At 46.2% G+C, this 23833-nt stretch overlaps 1 protein-coding gene across 10 annotated transcripts in view; it reads right to left on the bottom strand.

Annotated features, from left to right (window-relative positions):
* LOC108110716 (protein turtle) overlaps nucleotides 1-22169 on the bottom strand; it is a 38091-nt gene extending 15922 nt beyond the window's left edge. For 8 of the 10 annotated variants that reach the window (XR_001772572.2, XR_001772573.2, XM_017219861.2 and 5 more), the window contains exons 1-6: nucleotides 22080-22169; nucleotides 20221-20554; nucleotides 9867-10288; nucleotides 6085-6206; nucleotides 1795-2077; nucleotides 695-936 (exon numbers count right to left, since the gene is read on the bottom strand). Coding sequence is in view for 8 of the 10 variants with exons in the window: in XM_017219861.2 (XP_017075350.2) it covers nucleotides 695-936; nucleotides 1795-2077; nucleotides 6085-6206; nucleotides 9867-10227 (1008 nt within the window). In the remaining 2 variants the exon portion in view is untranslated. Of the gene's footprint in view, nucleotides 1-227; nucleotides 303-694; nucleotides 937-1794; nucleotides 2078-6084; nucleotides 6207-9866; nucleotides 10289-20220; nucleotides 20555-22079 lie in introns of all 10 variants that reach the window. The other 2 variants (XM_017219869.2, XM_017219863.2) reach the window with 2 other exon arrangements.
* Nucleotides 22170-23833: the final 1664 nt, after the last annotated feature.

Genomic DNA, 23833 nt, shown 5'->3' with positions numbered 1-23833 from the left:
AAACGGAATCTGGACATGGTTTGGTCTGGTGATTTCTGAAGCCGTTTGCCGGCTGCTCTCCGAATCCTAAAGCCCGGAGCATTCAGAGTGATTGGTTCTGCTGTGAATGGAAGCCGTTGGCCAGCTTTCGGCTTAGTTAATGGGAAAGCGTTGAACAGATTATGCAGTATGCGGAATGTGGAGTCCAGGATGCAGAATGCAAGGAGCGATTTTCAGTTGGGACTTACACGTATGGTCAGCCTCTCATTGACGGCATTCGACTTGGACTTGGTCCGTGTGTGTTTGTCGGGCGCCGCCTTATCCTACGGTTTTTGGGGTTTGGTTTTGGGGGATTTAACGGGGGGTAGAGAATAAAACTACATATTAGTAACCTGCTCGAACCCTGGGTTTTGTGGCCAATGCTCTTCACCCCGCCCGAACTCTCAGGACAGGCCTCTCTCCCTAATACCCCTTTTGGATCGGTTGTGTTTACTTAAAAGGGGAGTCCAAGAAATCTCTGGCGATTTTAGGGGCAGTCGGTTTGAAATTCAAGTTGGTCGGTATTTTGGAATACTTAGAGCTTTCTCTGATGGTTCTAAAAAGAGCTTGCTGGGCCTCCGAGCTTTGAGTTTCGGCAAAAATTTTGGTTGGGAAGAGATTTCTAGGACACCCTGGGGTTATCTCAATATTAAGTGATTTGTATTTAGGTTTTTACCATGATTACAGCGCCGCCCGCGATAATAACACGGGCCGTATGGGAGACTTGTCCCTCACCATTGCGTGCAATGCAAGTGTACTCTCCGATGTCCTCGTGCCGAATGGTGGAGATCCGCAGCTCGGTGCCGTCGTTGAAGATGCCCACCGTGGGCGAGGGATCGACGGGATTGGCATCCTTGTACCAGAGTATTTCCGGCGTGGGCGTGCCATCTGCCTGGCAATTGAGTATAATTGAATCACCTGCAAGGAAATGTGGTGCCAGAACGAAATGAGAATGAGAACGGGAACGAAAACGAAAACGAAAACGAGAACGAAGAATTAATAAGGTAAGTGGTGGCAATTGTTACGCTTTTTGGTTTCAAGGAGGAGGACTCACAACCCGCCTCCTTCCGGCCTGGCAATCCTTTGTCTTCAGTCCTTCGTCCTGCCACCATTTGCGGCAGACAATGGAACCAGGCTCTTTGTTGCAGTTCCCTACGCGCCTCACTGGCCCCGTTGTTTTCTGAATCAGCCGTTGTGTTTGTCTGATTTATGCGCTGCAGCGCCATTTTCGCTCAACGCATTTCCGGCCTTTCCAACCGCCTTTTGTTTCGCCCGCCACTTGGACTTGTAAACATTTTAACTTTGATTAAGCGACGGAAATTTGATTTGATAGGATTGTGAGCATAAAGAGCTTATCGATTTTCGTGACCGAGCTACCTAAGAACCTCTTCCACTTTTCGGAATCGGAAGATGACAAATGGGCGGCCATAACTCGTTTCGGGGGCTGGTGGCACTTTTTACGACTCCTGGGAATACAAGTTCTCAAGGTGACAAACTCATTCGGGCGCTGCAACAAATGGCCGGCCATTTGACACACTCGAAAGTGGGCCAAAAGCGTAAGGGGGTCGCACTCCACTTAATTCTGTGAGATGACAGCCCCCAAATAAGTTGGCCAGCCGAATATGCGCTTATTTATGGCCTTGCTATTTATCAGAGCGCAAAGCGGGTGGGCCTGAGCCCGCACTAGTGATGGCAGAAAATATCGGTAACAGTAATAGGTAATCCTATATAGGTACCAATTTTTGATATAACACAAAGCCTCTGGCTTGTACTCACCTAAATTAACGTATATAATATCCTCTGGCGTAACACTAAAGCGCGGCGGTGCATGTACGTCTAAGTGGAACCATGTACCGTTCTTATGCTGCTTGGGGTCCCGATTGAGGAAGACGACCTTGCACTCGTACCATCCTTGGTCCGATTCCCGGATGTTGGTCAGGTTGAGCGAGGCTGAGCCGAAGGGCGAGTCCTGCGACACGCGGGACACGCGTCCCTTGTAGCCCTCCTCGATGTGCTCCGGGTAGCTCTCATACCAGATGTAGATGGGCAGATCGGAGCCCTTGAGAAGGAGGATATGTTTGCTCATTAGTTTTTCAATACGATGACAGGTGGTCAGAGTTGATTCTTGATTGGTCTGTCTGGAATGCGTTAATGCATGGAATGTGCCATGGCATTTGTACATACGACAAACGAGAGTCTGGTTTCTGGTACACTTCGACATGGGACAGGTACATTTACAGGTACAGACAGTAGTTAACCTAGGGTTATGATTCGGTTTATGAGTCGCGAGTTTGGAGGATATGTACATAGAACGGTGTGCTTAGGCGCTAGGATCATGCAACCAACTACGTTTAAACACTCAAAGCTACGCTGTGGCATGCAGGTGCAGGGGAGATTAACGCTAATCGGAAATTCTCGAAAGTTTCCCGCTGAGACAAGGCAAACAACTAACAACTGTCGCAAATAAATTGAGTTGCGACACAGCAATAGCTACGGGGAACATAACTGCGTCCTGTCTGCGTCTGTGTCTGTGTCGGTAGCTGTGTCTGTGTCTGTAAAAGTAAAATCTACAAACAGTCAAAACAAAAACTCATCACGTTAACGTGGAGAAATTGCGCTGCCGCATGGTAAACATGCCAGCAAACAAACAAGCGCTCTCGCAGATACACAAACTATATATACAGACATGGTCACACATTTTCACTGTCAACACGAACTCCCCAGATCCTGAGCTCACCACTTGCTCCTACTCCTCCTCCTCCTGCTCCTCCGCCCCCGACCTCTTTGCATGCTCATCAACAGCCGGAGGAAAAGTGGAGAAGTGAGGGCCGGATGGAAAAGGGAGCACTACCCAACGCCCACAGCCCTCACACACATACTCGTATATATATACCATTTTTGTAGTGTGCCAGGGACACGCTGGCAACAATAAATCATCTGCCTCGGTGTGTGTGAGTGTGTGGCACAGCAACTAAAACAACGAGGGCCAAAGAGATACATTTGAAATTCTAGCTTGTGCAGATAAAAAATGTGCATGTGAAATATATTTCGAGGCAGGCAACAAAAATTGGGGTTAACCTGCACTCGCCCTCAAATGCTCCCCATCCAGCTTGGCCTTTTGTTTATTTTATTCACAGGACCTCACCGAATGCATTGAACCGAGTGCATTTTGAATTCGAATTCTCTCGCATGACCAGCAGAACCTGGCCAAGCATTAACACTTGGGGATAGGACACTAGACTGCGCTCCCCATCCTTCTGCCCGAAGTATTAAATACTAAACACCGAATACAGATCTGAGAGATGTGAGTGTGGGCCATAGATAGCGGCATAATTGCGTATACATAAATAATTGGTAAGCAAATTGCTCATACGCCACGTTATCCCGGGCCAAGCTAATCGATTTATTTCCCTAATTAGACGGGAGAGCTGGGAGATGGGAGATGGGCTGTGTGTCGCTTATTAAAACTTATAGACGTTTTAATAATTTCCTCGGCTGACGTATGAAATAATTTGCGTTGGCAGCGCACAGGCAGGCAGCCAAAGGGGCAAAGACATCCAGGGACACACACAGGACACACAGACAAGGTCCTTTGGCCCGGGCCAAAATTAATATTCGCACTCGCAGAAGCGTCATAAGTTGGCCTGGCAAACATTTTTCCGCTTAATTTATTCAGTAGCAATTAATTTAGATTGCAACTAAGGCAACGCCAGCCTCTCACGCCCTCCTGGGCTTTCTCTCTCCCTTTTCCTTTCTCTTTCCCATTAAAGAGAGTTAAAGCCCACAAAAGTAGGCAGCCTTTAATGAATGCCAACTGACAGAGCCGAAATTCTTTCGCATTTATGGGCCAGCAATGTATGTTATTGCGGGGAAAGTGGGGTAAATGCGCGCAGGAGAGATATACGAGCGCATAAATTAAAAGCTAAAGCCATGTTAATCCCTTTAATTCGGCCATTTACCGACTGTTTTCCCCTGCGGTGTGCGTATTTTTATCGCGACAAAACATAAACATACTTCTTGCAGTACTTATAACTTTGTTTGGCATTAAAATTGCTTGTAAAACTTTTAAGTTGGCACAAAAACCAGGAGACGTTATCTGCCCAGCACAACACATACATAGTCGCACAACTTTGGCTGCATTTCGCTAAGCGAAGGACAGTCGTGACATTGACGCCCACGACGCCCTCGTCCTTTTTATCCTCGCTGGCATTGCTGGCATTTTCCACTCTATTATCCCTGCGGTTTTTCTTGGTTTTTGCCATCGAGCAGGCTGCAGCCAAAGTCGAACTCGAAGCCGAAGCCGAAGCCCCGAAGAAAGTTGGCTTAGGCGTGCCTGAAATTATGAAAAGTAAGCTGTTTGAGGTCGGGGTTCAGTTTGAAGTCGCTGAGCTGAGGTTGCCCACGTTAGTTGGCTTCATCAAACTTCGGTGCAGAGGTAAATGCTGAAATAGTTCGCTACACACTAAGCATGCAGAAGAGGCTGGGGAAATAATTGGATTACATTACAAAAACGTCAAATGAAAAAGATGAGTGGAGAGAAAGACGTGACTGGGTGTCGGTGCTATATATAGTAAGTGATGGGTGTTTCGTTGCGCCCGTTGCTCATTCGAATTGTTGCTGGAATTGAATTTGCTTATCCTACGGGAATGTGCAATGGCAGTTGAAAATGCCAAAATATACGTATGAATGCCACCCTGCCATCTATCGGTTGTCCGAGTGGCAGAGTTGAAAAGTTTGCGCAGTTATCCTTATGGAATTCCGAACGAATCTTTTGCTCTGTTTATCTGCGGCTCAACTTTGCCAAACATTAGCATATTTCTGCAAGCTCCGAGTGCCATCATGTTGGGTGGTTGGCTGGCTGGGTGATTGGGTGGTTTCGGGTGGTGCAGGAAATATGAAAGAGTTTCGAACACTCGCAACTAAGTCTTGGCAATGTGACTAATTTGTTTTCAATATTTTTGCTCGACTATGAATGGTTGTGGCTAATTGTTTTGGATTTGCATGGTTGAGGAATAACAGGAGTGGAAATTGTTTCATTTTGTTTGCAGTGAGCAGTGAGCAGCTAAGCTAGATTTTTGTGTATGCGATTCGATTGCGAACGAATTTCGATTTGATTTGATTTGCAAATGGAATTTCATTTTCGATTTCTTTTATTGGTGGAATGTGAATTTTCGACTGCTTTCTTCTCTTTCGCTCTCTTTGGTCCGGGTGCTGTGAAGCCCGTTCCTTCAATTGACAAATAATTTGATTAATTTCATCTTTCGTGTTTTCGAATGCCGCAAAAATAATTCGATTCAAAGTGTTCAAGTATTCTGGAGTGTGTTCTGTGTGTTTGTGTCTCGTGGGCGAACTTAAAGGAGGCGCAAGGAATCCGATCCGAAAGCCGATCAGAAGCGGCAGCTGGAAAGCCGAAAGCCTGCCTATCTTGAATGATGTGTTGGCTGGTGATTTTGGGGGCAGGTGGCAGGTGGCAGGTCAGGGCGGGAAGGTCCACCGATTTCAGGCCGGAGGATACGGGTTGATGACTGAATGAGAACCAAGGCAAACTGAAACCAAACTGAGGGAAATCAAATTCAAATTACCAATATGAAAAGGAAACACATAAACACATACACGAGTACGATCAATCTCAATCTCAATCTTAATCTCAAGCTATAAGTTATGGTTAACAGTATGGCATGGACATCAACAAACAACACGAGCATTGGCATTAGTTCGGTTAGTTCGGTCATCGGATCAACTTGGTTAATTTGGTTGCTGCTTTGGGCTCAAAGCTTTGGGGAATGATAAACAAACTTAAAATAATCGAACTTAGGCTGGGTAACTGATAGGGGGCAAGGCAAGGCTCATACGAGTTTAGGATGGCATTGTATGTATTAGCTGAGAAAACACTGATTGGGAGAACGGTGGCTTAGCTGGTTGGTTGGTAGTTCTTTATTCGTTTACTGCGTGGGTCTGTCTGTTCTGACTGACTGTTTCTTACTTTTTCTTGCTTTGTTTTTGCGTATCGGAACAACAATGTAAAAAAGAGAGTTTAGAGAAGAAATGTTAACTGTGATATCGTACCGTTTCGCTCACCTTCTTGTCCCACTGCAGGACATATGGCACGGGATGGTCGTTGGGGAACTCCACATGGCAGTTGAAGATGACGCCCTCTCCGAGTATGGCCGTGATGTGCACGGCGTCTTCTGAAAAGAGCAAGAAAAAAGGATACAGGTTTCAGATATATATTACTTGTTACACATGTGAGCGAGCGGATCGGCGACAGGGTATTCCCACCGCAACAAGGACTCCCCAACGTGATGCGCCCATAATACGGCCAATTCCGCAGCCGCAGTCCCGTTCTCGTTATTGCTTTCCTATTTAGACGTGACATTCAGCACGATTTACGTGGCCCCACAAAAGCCCTGTGTCAGTCTCCCAACCCATCCCGATTCCACTCCGCCGACGGAAGTCTGAAGGAATGGGACAACCATCAAGCCAGGGGTTACTTTTAAATGGATTTGTTGATGGCTATGTCGGTCACATGTCAAGTGCTGGTCATTGACTGATGTTTCTGCCCTCCCATCTCTCCCAAGGGACCAATAGCCGGTCCGACTTCCATTTTGGTTTTGAAATCAGTTATCCCATTGAAAGTCGGTGAATGCGAATGTGTGGTCCTGAAACTGTGGCCAGATATGCATAGATATGCACTCTTCAGGCACTGAGAAAAATAGAACGATCAATCCATTTTTAATCGGATTTAAATTGTACAAGAATTCGTCAAATCAAGACATACAGGTAAAAGATTGATATTTTTCAGCAGGAAACGAGCAAATCGAACCATTCCTATCATTATTCTGCTCATTTTGAGACAAACATTTTTGCGTTTTTGGAATCATCATCTAATTTTGCCAAAAACTACCAAAACTTGACATTTTAAGCTGAGAATGCAGTTTTATTGGGAATCAAAATACAAACTTAACGATGTATTTCATTCGATATTCCGACCATTTTTGGCTTTGTTGTGAGAATAACATTGAAGGTTTTCCTGCCAATCCTCAAGATAGACATTTTTACCCATATGCCGTAATTTTTATCAGGACTTAAGTTATTAAATTGTAAAATCAAGACAAAGTTTTACCTTCTTAAAGTCGAAAACTATTTTTTGGTTAAATTTTTTATAATAGTTCCCAGTTTTCTCCTCTGCATGTAGGTTGACCTCTCGAATAAAAGTTATTGACCACACGCATACACAGAGTGAGAAATCAGAGAGAAAACTCTCTCTGGTTGACGAAAAACTTGCTTTCTAGCATTTCAACCGAATGTCCCAGTCCTGACAACCAGTCGTGACATTTCATTAGCGTTTGTCACCTGTCTGTGGCCAAGAGCCCGACTGCCAGGTGGCAGGATGGACTGCGGTGGGCACTTGACAGGCGCTGATTAGGCTCCTTGTTGCTGGCTTTGACGGACGCTTTATTTCTGTGCGGCGGTGCCTGGCCCGAGGTGCGAATGTGCTGGGCATTATTTATGTATGCATCGCCCCCAAACGGACACCCTTACCCCGCAGAGAGACAGAGAGCTTTTCTAAGCCGTTGACATGGTCAACCAAGCTGAAAATTTCGTTTACAATTGGAGCAGAGCTCAAAGCTCGGCAAGCGGCAACGGAAATGCAAATGAATTGTCGGAAACAGCAGGACAACAACAGCCAACTGAGGAGCAATCCAATAAGGGAGCATATCCTGTTACACCCATGTGTGTGGTGTGTGGGCGGGGGGTACTTGAAGATGGCGAGGGAGATGCTGCAGCAGCTGGCGAGGATAGGACTCTCTGGTCCTGGCATGCTGACCCTAAACTTGTTAACAAACAACTTCTGACCTGCCTGCACATGCCACCCGCCTTCTTCTGCTATTGTATCCCTATCCCTGACCAGATCCAACTGTATCTGAATCTGTATCTGTGTCGGTAATAGGGTTAAGCAAACTACCAATGTCCGAAGGCAATTGTTCGGGCAGGCAAACCGCTCTTGATTGGGGCGTTGTCCGGCAAAAAATCAACTTAATGCGTTTTGCATTAATTCCCAGCCAGCTCTCCTTCTCAGAGAAGGAAAAGCGATGGAAAACGAGAGAAGGAAAGCCTGTCAAGGACTTGGGCTCCGACTACATGACGTCTTTGTTAGCCGCTCTCCACCAGACACTCAACCAGTCAGTCACTCACTCATCCACTGACTACTTACTCACTCACTCGCTGGCTCGCTTTATGCACTCCTCGCTTGTTGACTTTGGCATTTGCATAAATTTATGTTAACTTGGCCAGCTTTGGCAGACTATTTGCATCGCCACTCAGCCTCCGCCTGATGCTCCCGAAAAAATACAGAAAACAACATCAGGAGCGACACAAAAACAATGACGACAACGGCTTTGAGAGGGTTGGGAATGGTTATTTTACTGAGAAGGGTGCACTGGGAGAAAGGAGTGGGATTACCATGACTAGAGTTCAAGGTTCTCAAACTACAAGGTTGCTTATACTACTTAGACCAGCTCTCAGTTTGTAGCTGCAAAATCTACACTATTTCTCTCCGTGCACTGTCAAGGCACTTGTTCGTCTATTGCCCTTTGATAATGTTGCAGACATGTCGCCGAGAGCCAAGTGAAGTACTCGAGGGTAGCAGGAAGTCAGGAAGTCAGGAAGTTGGGAAGTCGGGAAGTCGGGAAGCCAGGATGTCAAAGTCCCCGCGTGTGTTTCGCCTCTGTCGCGCCTTTTGATGGCGTTAACATGCAAAAGTGGTTTCATTATTCCATTTAGAATGTCCTTCAGCCAAAGGCAGACATTTTGCCTCCCTTCCTCACTCTTAACAAACCACCCACCGCCGCCGAGCACTTGACACGAGTTTTGGCCTGAGTTATTCAGCGGAGCGCAGTTTGTTTTCATTGATTAAAGCCAAGTTGAATTCGGGGAACTTATTTCGGCATTTCCCATCTAGCCATCAGCCACGCCCCAACCTATCGCCCTAAACTCTCCGTTGACCTTTCGATCGTGCTGCAAAGTGGCCATTTCGCTGCCATGGTAAAGGAATCTCGAGCGGTTTTTCCAATTTTCGGCTAAATTAAATTGAATTAATTCACTCGACGAGCTCGGAACGAAGACGGTCACGGTACATTGGGCGGAGCCAGTGGCAACTTTTAATGTCCTCCGGAAGGGCGGTAGAGACTACCAGGAAATAGGACAGAAAACTTCGAGTGAAGGTCAGCTCATTGAATTCAGTGGGAGGCTGAAGGGAATACACTTAACGGCAGGCATTCCACAACGTGGCAAGTGCATAAATAGGGGAAGCATTATGCTGAATAAAATTTAAAATAGTTTATAAAACCAGTTGAAGTTAAGGCCTAAGCCTGCGTAGAGAATTATACATTCAGAGTACAGAATCAGATGCCACTCCAGCATAGTCGGTCCCAAATTCAAATTGAGTATTCGAGGGGCCATCTATTGTGTATGAGAGCGGGGAACAAATAAATCGAAAGGCCTAAACAAAAGCTCCACTCTCTCTTTTTTGGCCACTGGTCGCTGGTCGGTGCTCGACGCTGCGCCCAACTGCCAACTAATTGCCAAATGTAATCAGCTTTGGCCGCACGTAAGCCGCTTATTGTGCGCCATTAAATTTCCCGAGCACCGAGCACCGATGGTCCAAATAAAAACCAAGTCCCACACATGCGCCCTTTTCACTCTTCAGCTGCAATTTCGCGAGACGAAAAAAACAAAGAAACCGGCGCTTATCAAATTTTCAAATGAAATTTTTGGCCGCGAATAGTCGTGGCTTTCGGGCGATTTGCCGCTGAAATTTAATTAAGCAACGTTATTGCTCTGCTCACCTGGAATGTTGTGCGCCTGGGCATTTTTCGCTAGAAGGGCCAGCAACGAGACCAGAACTAACTGGAGCACCTGTATCGTTGACCCTTGGCCGCAGACGGGAACGCAGATGGAGCTGCCTGCCCTTCGTCGGCGTCTTCTCCTCGTCGTTTTCACTGTGAAAGCTGCCGTTTTCGCCGGCGATGCCGTCAGCGTTTTAGTAGCGGGAATCGTCGTTGTCGGTGTCGTGCCAATGGCTCCTGGACTCCTGGAAGGGCTCTCCAGGGATTGGGATTGCTGCTGATCCGTCGATTTCTGGGTGTTGTTCTGGGTGCTCAATGCCCGACACCATCGATGTGACCCAAGGTCTGCGCACACGCCCATGCCTCTGTTCCCATAGTTCGACGCCGCCCTAACGTATCCTTCTCACCGGCAGTGGCGTCATCTGAAAAGAGGTTGAGAAAGAGGGGGAGAATCTGTCAGAGGATTGCATTGTTGCGAGTGAATTGCGGTAAATGTTGCCATCAATGAACGCCTTGCAGTCGCACCTGGCTGCACTTGATGAAGCTGTCACGTCCCCAGCCGTCATCCATCACAGCCGTCAGTGTCAGACGTCAAGTGTCAACGGAGATCCTCCCCAGCCGCCCAAGTCCACCCACCCACCAGTGGCTGGAAAATCTCCTCTGGGTCAACCTGCCCAGCTCCAGACTCAGGTTCTCAGATATGCTTTATCCCTAAAACCTATCAAACTTTCTGCAAACTTTTCTAATGTTTCGTTTAATGTGAGAAGTTTTGGCCAAGTCTAGGTAAAGAAATGGTTTTGATTTGAAATTAGAACACGTTTAAAAAGTCTACATAAAAAGAGTTTGAGCACCTAAAAACTATTTAAAATATTTTATTGTAGTGGTAAGTTAGTGGTAACAGAAACTGAAAATGAATGAAAGTGCTGTCTATCTTGGCCTACATCTAAAGACGACTTCCCTTAGAAAAGTTATTTTGCAGACAGGTGAACCTTATCGAGCATCTTGGACAACCCAAAACAGCGCCTAAGCGCCGTTGACAAATTAATAAACAAAAGTTTTCCATTTCAACACTCCTTGGGCGCACACACGTCCGTGAAATTAAGCAGCTAATATGTTGTAGCTACAACTGATAAGGACACCACTTAGCAGATTGAGATGGGGGTGCGACAAAGAGCGGCCCAGGAACTTACAAGGCTCCTATACAAATAGACCAAACTTTTGCCCCGGCGCGCTGTTTGGCAATAAAACTTTGCGTTTTAATGTAAAACTCGTGTTGGGTGTCGAACGGGGCGGGGAACAGGAGGCGGAAAGACATGGGGTATTTCTATGCCTTTGTTTGATAGTTTTCCGGGCGGTACTTTATCTTCGGATCGTGATCAGAGGCCGATTTTTGGGACCGCTGCAGTTAATTGAAATGGCAGCCGAGCGTATTTTATGAAGCGCCCGCAAGTATGCAGCATGGAAGAGGCGAGGAGGGGGATTCCCTGTCACTCTCGGTCGAGAACAAAGCCAGAAATGTGTTTTTAATTAAATTATTTGGAATGCTTTAAGCGGAATTCGCTCAATTTGTATAAAATGAAACGCCGTGGCCCGTCTTCCCGGATTCTCCGCCATTACATGGCCACGTAAATATAAGCAGCTGCCGTAAAACTCCCCCGTACGGAAACACAAAAAGCCACAACCCCAGCAGCAGTAGCAGCAGCAGCCACCCACACAGACATTTTAAATTGCAGGCAAAGCATTTTTGTAACGATTTTCATTCCTGGAGGGCTGGCAGTTAGGCGGCAGGAGAGGAAGGGTGAAAGGCTTTGCTTTCTCCTTATTCAATGTTGTCACTGCAATTAAGTAACTCGAGCAAAGCTTCCCTCAGGATGTGTTTGTGTGTGGATGGTGGGTGTTGGATGTTGGATGGAAAGTTTCGTGGCTGACAGAGCTGTATAAACGTCATTAGTGCCATTTTAATGCATAACTTAATACATCCGGTGAGAGAGCAGAGAACAGCGCAGCACACACACGCACTGCGAGTCCTTGTGCGTTGAATTTAATCCTTTCTGGCATGACATGTAAAATTTTAATAACGTCAAGGTTTGTGGAGCGTTATTAAAACTTTTTGCGCTGTTAGCGCCATTATGACAAGTTTATTAAAACGAAATTTATTTATAGAGCGCTCTCGAATCCCTCAGCGCTACTGGCACAGGCCCGTCCTGTAGCCAACACCCCCCGCAGCCGCCGTCCTGTAGCCAACACCCCCCGCAGCCGCCTTCTCCTCAACCACATCAAAACTAAAAGCACGGGCAACAAGCAAGCACCAAAAATCGCATTAAGTGTGCGGTGCCTGTTCGTCCTACTCGCTGAAAAAGGATGCATGTGCCCAGGCAGAGGCACAGCCAACCAAAATAGAACAAAAGCCGGAAAAATGATTTCCCTTATGGCTGAATTTTCATTACCGAAATGCCCACCATGGCGTATGATTTCATTTGTAAATCAGCTCAAGTTGAGCTGTGGGGACAGCCGGCGTACCAAACAATGACAAATCAGCAAACGAATTGCATTTGCTGATACGCCAGGACGAAAAGGACTAGCGGGATGAGCAGGCGGACAACCCGACGTGCACCAAATCAGTTGATTGGTTCGCTCCTCTCCTAGTTTTGTTTTTGGCTATTGGGCTGGTCGTGCCATGAGACCCATAACTGAATTGTCGGCCACGTCGTTGTCATTAAAATGTGTGTGTGCCAGCTTTTGGCCCCTCCCTTGGACCAGTATTCGCCATGGAGGCAAATGCACATTTCCATACACTCGCAAAATCGTTTCCAATCTCTTTATTTTCCAATCTTGATTAAGTATAAGAATAATTGCTCATAATTTTTGTGAGATTATTATTTAAAGACCCAGAGATAGTTTTAAAAAGTTTACAACTCTACTTTTTACAGATGCGGTTTCTTCTTTATATATTTTCACTTTCAGTGTATGCCTTCCTGGAATCTGCTTCCTCGCACGGCGGCCATTTTATTTTCGACCCGTGTGGTGGCAGCACTTTATGGCATCCGCTTCCGCCGCCGTTTGCTGGTGCTTTTTGGTTGGCTGCACACACGGCGCAGGATTCAGGATTCGGGATTCCGCTGTAAACACAGCCACCGCATCTCCGATGCGGATCTTCCGTCCACGGACGACGGCTACTTGGCGCTCATTTACATTACGTTCGGGGGATTGCTGATGATGGATGGGGCTAGGTTGGCGGGTACCAGGCACTTTTAATTAAAAACCCTCGCTGGCCAACCGAAACTGGAAGCCGCAAATTATTTTCACTTGCCTCACACATGGCCAGGGGCGCCCCGTCCCCTGACCTCTAACCCCTGGTTTCATCCGCAGCCCCTTTGGTTTCAGAAACTAATTAAGCATGTTGTGCGCAACAACTTGGGAACAGGACCGGGCCGAGACTACAGCTCATTGCACTCCAATAAAGGCGAGTGCCTACTTCGGACTCGGGACTAGGGACTTGGGACTGGGGAGCCCGCACTAAGGTCTGAGGACTCCGGACTTCTTCACGGACTTGTCGCTGCCACACCCCAAGACATTTCGACAGGGCCTCGAGTTTTCGTTTTCGCCCCAAGTGTTGTGTATGTATCTTGGGTGTGTGCCCTTTGGCCCAAAACAACGAATTTTACAACTTTTGCACACTGTACGGTGGGAACTGCTAAGAAAAGGGCCATTCCGTGCGAGAGTTTTGTGCTCTTGCACAGAGCAAAAAATCAAGTGTTAGTCTTTTTTCCATTTTCTAAAAATGGTAAGATATTCGTAATAATTTACTAATAGACGCCGAGTAAACGCCACAACATCAACTGGAAAAGATTTGTGGAAATTAAAGACATTTTTTTAAAGTTTCTTTCCAAGGGAAGTATTTAGTTTGCCGTGTAACGACGAGTGTTTGGAATGTTTCCCCTTCTCCATCTAGCTGCTGTTGCCTTGCTTTTAGTATCACTCATACGCCGCGTAGCACGCCTTGAAACTTTAATGAAATGGAACGCCCCCTGCCACTCCACACTCTTGGCTTGTTTGGCTTACATTTGGGAAATGAACCCGTAGGCCATCCGTCCGTAAGCTTGTTAGCGAGGCAGAAAAACCGGAGAGGGCCCGAATATGTAGGCCAAACGACAGAACAATGGAGCCAGTTGCAGTTCCCGAGCAGCTTTGCATTGACAGAGCTTGGCCATTCGAAGCATGGATGGCACTTCCATTCGATTATCCTCCCTCGTTTCCTTTTTACGGGGCATCCAGCATCCTTGGATCTACTTTTCAGTGGCCGGCTAATACCCGGCGAGATAGGGCCATAAAGAGAACAGCTATCACTTAATCTAATGAGTTTTACCTTCCCGCCGCGGGCAATTAGACCAAGAATAGCCATAAAAGTTTGAAACATGGCAGCGGGCGCAGGCAGAGTCAATATATCATTAGGCACTTTGGCCGCTAAATGATCTAAAAAATGCGGCCAAATAGACTGTGGCCAAGTTTTCGGGGGCCATGCAAAGTGCCCCGGCCATCGTACAATTTTAATTGCTCTAAAATGCTGTAATACAACACGAACCACAAATAAATAAAATTTGCTGACATCAACAGGATGTTTGCGGGTTCCTGTCCGGCCCCAAAAGGGGCGGGTGCCTGGACAGACAGGACCTGGAGGCCTGGACAAAGGCGGAGGCCAGTAATGGGCCGCCTAATGGTCCCGGGCCTTTGAAATTTAATTTCGAACGAGTCCGACCCGGCCGACGTGTGCGATGAAAACAGGGGCAGGAAATGAGACGAACATTGGTTTTGTGTATCGTTTATACTTTTCACAATTTATTTGTGCCTCCCATTTAGTTTTCACTTTCTTATCGGTGCCCCATTACGCAACAAATTTTCATTCACGGGAGCCTTTTGTGGCCAGCGATTCCGTAATGGATTGTTTAACTTGTGAGGCTTATTATTGGCCATTGTACTTGGCCATGTGACTCGACAGTTTCCAGCCGCAATGATTCCCGCTTACTGGCTTTACAATTTCCAGAAAGTATCCTAGACGGGCGTGGCTCTGCGCCGGATAAAACTTTGCGCTTTGCAGCAATTAAATTCTTAATATTATTTCGGAAAGTGCAGAAAACTTTGCGTTCTGTTTCTGTGGCAAAAAGAAACCGCAGCCCGTCCAACTTTTTCTTAGAAAATATTCGGCGGAGTAAAAGTGCAAAATTATTCCGCGAACTAAAAAGGGGGGCGCGAGGTGGAGGTCAGCAGCGCGTCAGTGCAAAAGGAGGAGCGGCCGAGGACAAAGGAGGAAACTTTTGCGCTTCATGCTTAATTGCGGCATTTCGATTAAGCAAAATTAATAATAAAAGTTTGTGTTATTATTTATGCAGTCGCAGAATGGACAAGTGGACGCAGGATATCAAAGGCGCACAAGCAAAAGAAAAGCAAGGCGGCGGCGGAGGCGGAAGTGAAAATTTAGCCAACTTTTCCATCTCGGTCTGTCTGTTTTTTCATAAATCCTGCAAAGTGCCTGCAAAAAAACTTTTCCACCGCAATTCGACTCAAGACACGGAGGTCTAATAACTGCAGACATGCGTGCAGCAGAATTCTGTTTGACTTTGAGCCTCTCAAAACCTGATTACTGTCCTAGCTGGAATCTCCTCTTCACTATTATGTGAAGTTTGTGTGTCTCATTTAACTTTTTAAAACTTGTTGAAACTAAAGCTCTCACACTAACTAAATGGGACTTTAGTCAGCTTCCCTGCTACAGACTTTTCGGACTCACTGTGAAAGGAAGTCTCCTCCTCGCTGATATGCCAGTATATCAGACATCCTGCAAAGCGAAACAGAACGGAATGAAGAAAAATAAATAAATGTAATGGCAACGCTAATGAACGGCCACCCCTCGAAACTCCTGACTCCCAACTCCCAACTCCAACCATCATCCTCCCTTTCCCGACCCCGAACAGCGGACATGACCATAAACTTTGTGCCGTTGCCTGGCTCTTTTGCGCCTCGGCATAAAGTTGAGTTCGAGTTGGCGGGAGAAAAAAGCCAAACGGGATTCGGGCAAAAAAGTTTAGCACTCGACGCCCGACTTGGCTAAAGGAGCAGGAGCCCAGAAACCGTCGAACCCTGGCACCCTGGATCCTGGCCTCCCTGTTTACGCACGTCTTTTGGTCGCTGCATCAAATGAAATGCTGCGAGTTGAATAGCAGAAGATGGAGATGAGCAGAACGACAGGGGGGCAAATCATGACTGAAGTGCAAAACTTTTCCCATTATGCAATAAATAAATTTCCATGCTTTAAAGTGGCATTCGGTGGGGGTGGTCGAGGGGGGCAGCAGCGATGTGGCAGCGACAAACGTAATTACGTATACGCCATAGAGCACGTCGTTCACTCGATAGCTGGCAGGGCACCTTGTAATGGGCATATCAGCGCAGTTCAAACAGCTCCAAATTGAATAAGTAAACAACAACGGCCAAAGCCAGGAACCTCCAGTCCTGACCAGATGCAGATGTTTGCTTTGTACAGAGAGAGAAATCGAGGGTCCTGGCATTCTAAAAACTAACAAGTTCTAAGATCCAGATAGTATCCAGACAGTAAAAAAAGTGACTAAATATCCTAATTGCCACTTTATATAATAATTATGAATCACAGGATGAGAGGAATATTGAGAATAACTTAAATTTAAAAGTAGTTTTAGGTAAGAAGAGAATTTAGACATTGGAGATGGTCGGTCCTTTCTAAGATCTACCTTCCCTGTCTTTGGTAACACAAATCTTCGGTATTTGAATAAAATATTCAATTTCCTTGCGCCGTGCAGCCAAAGCGGGTGAACGGACACTTATTTTTAAAAACTCAAACATTTTTCAGCCAGCCCCGGCCAACAAAGGACCGCAGGACCTTGCCAGGATATTGATTTTCCCGACTAAGCTGCGTCTTATGCCCCACACAAACTCGCTGGCGAGAAACCCACCGATACTGAAACGGGCGTTTTGACGAGTCCATTGAACTATTTGCCGCTGTGGCCTGAATGTCCTTATTAAAAGCAGGGCCACCCGCTGCTCGTCCTGCTGCTAGTCCTGCTGCCTGCTGTCGATATCTCAAAACTAATAAAAAGGGTTCGTGCAGAGGCAACACTTTGGCAACTTTTTCGTTCGCCGCTCAAATTGATACTCGAGTATTGGTCAAGGAGTGGAAGGGAAACAAGATTTCTGATTGCGCTTTAATGGGCCCTAATGGCCGGCGACAAGTGTGGCAAATTACTTTAATGGTCGCTGCGAAATAATGAACACCAAGTCCTGGGAAAATGTTTGGGGCTCTGTTTTTCGGGGCCTTCGAATTGGTTAACCAGTTTATGACCGTCCCCAGCTTCGTTACATTTTATTTAAATGCGAAACTTTAAGTCGCCTGCACTCAGTATGGAAATATTTTAATTTCCCCGGCTTTGCACTTAAACTTTCAGCTTCTTTCCGCTCGGCAATTCCGCAACCCCTTTTTCTGGGCCAGAAGTTTGGCCCTAAGAAAACAAAAAGCAGCCCGCATAGTTATTAAAAGAGAAGTAACAACGAGACAAAAAGAGGGACGGCCAAGTTGTCTCTGGCAGAGCACTTTGCCTTTTTATCTGGGAAGAGGCCTTCCCACATACCAGTACTTATTTTTTATCGCAAGCGAAAAAATGCAAACAATTTTCAACTTCAACTGCAAACTTGCTGCCTGCTGCCTCTCAGCCATCCCGACTCCGGAATTTTAGCCAGCAAATTGAAAATGCATTCGTGCACGGAGCTCGAGACCTTAAAGCGATTCGTTTCGATTCCATTTCATTCGACTCGATTCGAGCGGAGTCAGATCGTGCTGACTTCTCGGATATTGGGAAATGCGAATTTCATGCATTTAAATGGAAACGCAAATTCGCATTGTTTCTCCATTCGGGCTTTCTGTTTTTTCCTGCTTTTCAATTTGAATTATTTTTGCCGGGCCATCCAATTTCAGGAGAAATGCCACCACTGGCACTGCCTAGCCCGGAGAGCTGTAAAAATAAATCAACAACTGGGTCAATTTTAACGCTTCACTGCCAATGGAGTGTAAAAACCCAACAAAAACAGAAAACAAGAGCCAAGAACAAAGCGTCACCAGGATGTGGGTGAGTGGTGCCGAGAGGTGCGAAGAGTTCGAGTGGTGCACCTTCTGGCGAAGCCCTGCATGTGGTGCCACCACCACCACCAGTCACCTCCATTCCCGCCCAACTTCACCTGAGCGAGATGTGTGGGAATGTTTTCGCGTTGGTTTCCCTGCACAGAAAGAAACTATATTTTTAATGTCTGAACAATTTGAAATCGAAATGTTTTTTGCATATGAGAACATAGTGTGGCATAATCGGATAGACACAAGAGAGCTCAAGACATTGTTTCTGATGATATACAATGTTATGACATCACACAGTTTTCTTTCAGTGAGACTACCTGTCCGCAGTTCTTGCCATCGCACCAAGATCGTCGACTGTGAATTGCATTTTGTGTTTCCATCTGACGTCGATACAGGAACAAACGGCTGCTGCAGGAAATTCTGTGTATCTATCGCGGCAAAAGAAAAACAAGTTCGAGTCGGGCTCTCTTATACGTGGAGACCTGAAGACCTGAAGTCCGATGACGATGTACATAACCCGTATGTACAACTTAGCTCCAAGTGTAAGCCGATCTCGAGACCCGAGTTCCCCGTCCACCCAAGCTTCTACGCCTTCATCTCGGGATTGTGTTTTGGGCTCAAGTTTCGTTCGGTCCCATTATGTGCGCCAGTTTTTTGGGCGCCAACTTCGGAGTTGTCCGATCGAGAGAGTGGAGTGGAGTGTGTATACCCAAACACAGACTCGCTGATAAAGTTCTCAGGCCGTCTCAGCTTTTGGGGTCCACTCCAGTTCACATTGTTGGATAATCTGACTCGGACCCCGAAGCAGAGAAATTCCAGCGAACTACGAAAACTCTAAGCAGACTCACTGACTGACTGACCACAGCTTCCGTTCCCCGCTTCGCTTTTGTTTTGGTTTAGGTACTTTGTCTGCGATCCGAAGCTGAAGGTACACTTTCTTTTAAACAGAATTTGGTTACACAACTTTTAGACTGAAATTATTAAAGTATTTTCAGGTGAAGGCTATTTAAAGCATATCTTACATCTTTATATTATCTGTACAACAAAACAAGATATCTAATCATAATAAAGTTTGACGAAACATGTTGAGACTGTAGCAATCAAACCACCTACATCTTTAGAGTATCGAGATCTTCGATCCTCGTAGCTGTGGCCTCAATATCCAGCCGATGTTTACACCTATTGCGCGTCAGTTTTGGACTCGATTCGTGAGCGAGCGTAGTTTGCGTTATCGTTATCGGCGCTAAGCGAGGTCGGAACTCGTTTGAATAGGTTACGAAGTGACCTTAGTCGCAGTCACGCAAGCACTGGCATGTACTATAATGGGAAATCGATCCGGCGATGATTGCTGGCATTTCAGGGACTCCAGGACAGACAGGCCCGAAATTCTCTGTGGGTGGAGCAGTCCCCCTTGGAAAGAGTGAAATGGCCAAGCAACTACTTCATTTATCAATATTAACCGTTTGGAGACGGAAGCCGAATCCGGATCGAGGGGGAAATCGGAATAAATGACTGCCAAGAAGCGAGTGAAGCGAAGCGAAAAACGCAGTTGGCAGTCATGGATCCGTGTCCCTCTATGGATATTGCAATTTCCTGGCCCCGAACCACTAATAACCCTTTGACTTCATCTCTGTCTTTGTCGTCATCGGTTACACATGTTTGCTGCTTCGTTATTTCAAACTGCACCAACTGACCGACCATCTGTCCCCTCATTCAGGCCTGAAAGTCTGACGAAGATGTGGATACAAAGCCAAAAAACCAATCAAAGCCCCAAACCCCAGACCAAACTGCAATCCCCTCTCGGAAACCGATCCCTTCGATTCCCGCCTGGCATTTGCCGTTTGTTTTCTGTTTTCTGGCCCAGTTCGGTTGTTTGTTTTTCGGGCGAGAGTGTTTTTTCTGGCCTTTCAGATATTTCGTAATTGAATTGGACCCGTAATGCTCGCACTCGCACTTATTTACACTTGCCAGTGTAATTGAAAATTTCATAAATTTTAATTAAATTCTAGCCTGCGGACTTTGGAGTATTTGATTGTTCGGTTCTACATTCGATGTGTGTGCAAATTGTGATGGGTTTTCCCTCTTCAGCTGCAGTTGAATGTTATATGGCATGTTTAAGTTTTAGTTTTAGTTATAGTTTCAGTTTTCCCCGAGGAGTGATTTTAGCCCATGTCAGAATATCGATGTTTGCCCTGACGGGTGACTCACCTCACTTGCGCAATCATTATACGACGTGCCCAGATCCGATTCAATAGTTCTCTACTGGGGGAAGTCCAAGAGTCAAAGAGTCCCGGAGTCCTGGGTCCTCAAAATCCCCGAGTGACCAGCGGAATTGATTGCTCAAGTCGTAAAATCCGGGAGTTGTTTGTTGTTTGGCTTGCTTTTCGGCGTCTATTGGAGCCGTGGTTCTTGTTGGGCGCGTTTTACACTTTGTTTACAGGATAATCGCATACTTTACGACACTTTCGACTGGCGAGCATTCGAGTACACTGTGCGAATGCGTTTGACGAAGGACTTTGAAACCGTTGACTTTTACGTTGGGCTGCACAAAGGATTTTTATGTTATTCCTATTTGATTGAGGGGAAATGGATGGTGGTTCGGTGGTTCGGTGGAGTGGCTCGGAACAAAGCCGAAATCATAAGACATAAGACGTAAAATGAATGGCGATGTGAGGACCGGACATAAACACACAGGCGCGGCTTTTATGCCTTTATGCACAACAAATAAAATCAATACGGCGTAAAAATAGGAATATCGTATGGGTATTTCGCCTTTGATGTGGTAATTGTCGCGTCTGGTCAACAAAAGGAGGTCCTTTGGCGTTTATGAATTAACTGGCACACTCTGCCACTCAGGCACTCAGACACTCCGGAACACGTGACTCATGGGTCGCCTTGTATTCGTATTCACACATTATATAATTGTCACTTGACGAGCTGCTTTATTAGCATCCTCCTAGTGTTTTTTTTTTTGCTTGTTCGGGCCAAATTCACAGGTCGAAACCAAAAACTGAAGCTCACAGCTGTGCGTCGCCGCCACACCAATTGCCGTTTTTTGAAAACTCCGACTGACGGGACTGTCGAACTGCTCGCTGGAAAATCGTGGCGGCTGCACAGGCCGAAAAACAGAAACAGAGAGAACCAGTTTTCCAAGGCAGCAGGGAAAAACTGCTCAGCGGGAAAATAAGGGGTTTAATATTTGGCACTTTTAAGTAAGGCAAACTTTTCAATTTTATGGTCACCTGAGCTGACATTTAAAAATAAAAAATAATATAAAACCAAATAATCTGGAAGATTAATCTAATTTATGTTTAAAGGATAATATTCTCGCATCTCTTTGTAAATGTAAGGAAGGAAGGCAAAATTTTAGTAATTTAAAATTTAAAAATATAAAAAAAAAAATTCTACAAAATTTAAACATTTCAGTTTATTTGACATTTGGTGGTCCAAAGGACATCCTTTATTCCCCTTTCTGGCAAACAGCTGATGCGTAACGGTTATCTTGTTGGCTAAAATTCCCCAAATAACGGGAACTGCTCACTTGCGCAACTGTCCTGGCCCGAAAAACCCCCTCCTTGAGAACTTCCAGCCAGTACAACTTTTCAGAACCACTCTTATATGTAACTCTCGGCCTCTCTCTTCTTCTGCGATCCTTTGGGAAACTGGAATTTTTCTTGCAGCGCTGTTTTTCTTTGGCTACTCTGCTTTTTCCCATTTCCCCATTTTCAAGTTTTGCACCCGCGCGGGTGTGGTCCTGTTTTTCCGATTCTGGCCAAAAGAGCATGAAAAGTGCCGAAAACGCGAGCGAATTTCCACTTTTACACACACACACATACACACACGCACACGCACAAATGGGAGAGCGTTTTCCCACCCCTTTTTCCGGTGGTGATTTTGATTTCTGACGTTCCGCTTGATTACCGCTCGCTTTCTGCTTTGTTTTTATGTTTTCACTAATGATTTTCCATCAATTTCGTATCCAAAATTTCTGCAATTTTCCTAGCCACAAACACACCGACAAGCACACACACACACAGGGACAGAGGCGAGAGCGAGACAGCACTTACAGCCACTAAACGTTGCGATAGAAATGAGATTTTGAATTGCTTGGAGTTCCGGATTTCGTCCGCGTTCACGTACGCCGTGGTGGAACAACAATTGAGTACTGAATCTGCGTCAGGAGTGCGCCACTTGCCACTCGAAAAAGAGACAGCGTTTGCAGCAGCGAGAGAGCGAGAGAGAGAGGGCTGCTGGCTGCTTCGGAGAGAAAGAGAGGGCATGTGCGCAGCACGTTCTCTTATACTCCCTGATGCTGGCCAAATCGGGTTCGGCTTTCGCGCTCCCTCGGCCGAGGGAATATTGCCAGCGAACCTGTCCTAACCCTTTGACATGGCTTTCCGCCGGACCATAGAGAACCCGATAGCTCTGGGGAGTGCACGTAGAAAAAAGCAATGGTAGTAAGGAATAAATATGGTTTAAAAGTATGTTTTACATAACATTATCTGCCTTGACAATATATGTAATTTTTAGGCATAACAGCAATCCATATTCAATATTAAAACCTATTTGTAACAGTTTAGGTACCAAGCTCATTGGTCAACTTTACAGAAGAAATGTTTTTCTGTGTGTGGGAAGCCCTCGGCTTCTCGGCTTCATTGAATAATTATCTCGAGTTTACCTGTTCTCGACTGTCGAATGGCCCTTCGCTGTGACCCAAAAACCAGTTTCTCCGCAAACTCCCAACTCGTTTGGCGCTCAGAAAACGCGGAAAGCGCCTGCGCAGCCCGCTCAAAGCAGAAAGAAACCAAAACTGAAGCCATGTGGAAATGTGTTAAGTGCCAAACACCCAAAACATTTCTGTTTGACTAGCCAAAGAACCGTAACCCCTGCCATGGGCCATATAATTGGATAATGCGAGCGAACCCCCTCTTAAATGGCTTTTTAATTATGCCCAAGAATGCGGTACATCATCTGTGATGATCTACGGTTTCTACCTGCACTTGGAAGAGTGCATCTCGGGGCCATTTGCATCGTCACTTTTGGGCAGTCATAAAGTTCCCACGGCTCGCGAGCCTGACCTACGTAGTAATGCTTTAATTAGCCAACATCTGCTGCCGTGGCCGAGAAAACCCAGTTTCCCCGTGCTCGACTGCCAAATATTTCCCTTACAGGCTGCCCGAGAAGAAAACTCCGCCACTGGAAGGTGGATAATCAGAGCGCCTGCGCTAATCTGCAAAAGAGTTTCCTAGAGAGGAACGCAGAGAGACGCCCTCAATATGCTATCCTCAATTCTCCTCTCTCTTTCTCTCTCTCTGAGTATTACCACCCATCTCAGAACCACCCACCCACTTTCCCACCCAACGACTTTGCCAAAATGTTTCGTTTTCGCTGAATTTCACTTGCCTCACAGGCCACTAAGGCGAATCCTTCGCAGGACCTCCTCCCGGTGCACTGGCATACTCGTACACCTAATATATGTTGACTTAGCCACTCTGATTTATGCATTATATTAGCGCTGATTTTTAGGTGCAATAAATCTGCAAATACTCGGGGACTACATGCCATAAACCCATGCATGCCATACCGTAATCATAATTCACCCGGCCCGTTAATAGGTGCTGGGATAATAATGCCAAGCGCTCCTTAAATGCAGTCACTAATTCCAGACTTCAGACAGGTGAATGCCTCCTAGAGTGGTTTATTCGTCTGCGGGTCGACGCTTCTCGGCTGTCAAGTGCGATTCCCTGAATGACTGAGGATGTCAGCCAGCCATATGCCAGCCATGCTTGCCCCGCAGTCGATTCTACCTGGCAACGGAGTC

The sequence above is a fragment of the Drosophila eugracilis genome, unplaced genomic scaffold, assembly GCF_018153835.1.
Source record: "Drosophila eugracilis isolate 14026-0451.02 unplaced genomic scaffold, ASM1815383v1 contig_2152, whole genome shotgun sequence".
Taxonomy (NCBI): Eukaryota; Metazoa; Arthropoda; class Insecta; order Diptera; family Drosophilidae; genus Drosophila; species Drosophila eugracilis.
Note: the sequence above shows the minus strand (reverse complement) of the source record. Positions and strands in the feature narration are given on the sequence as shown.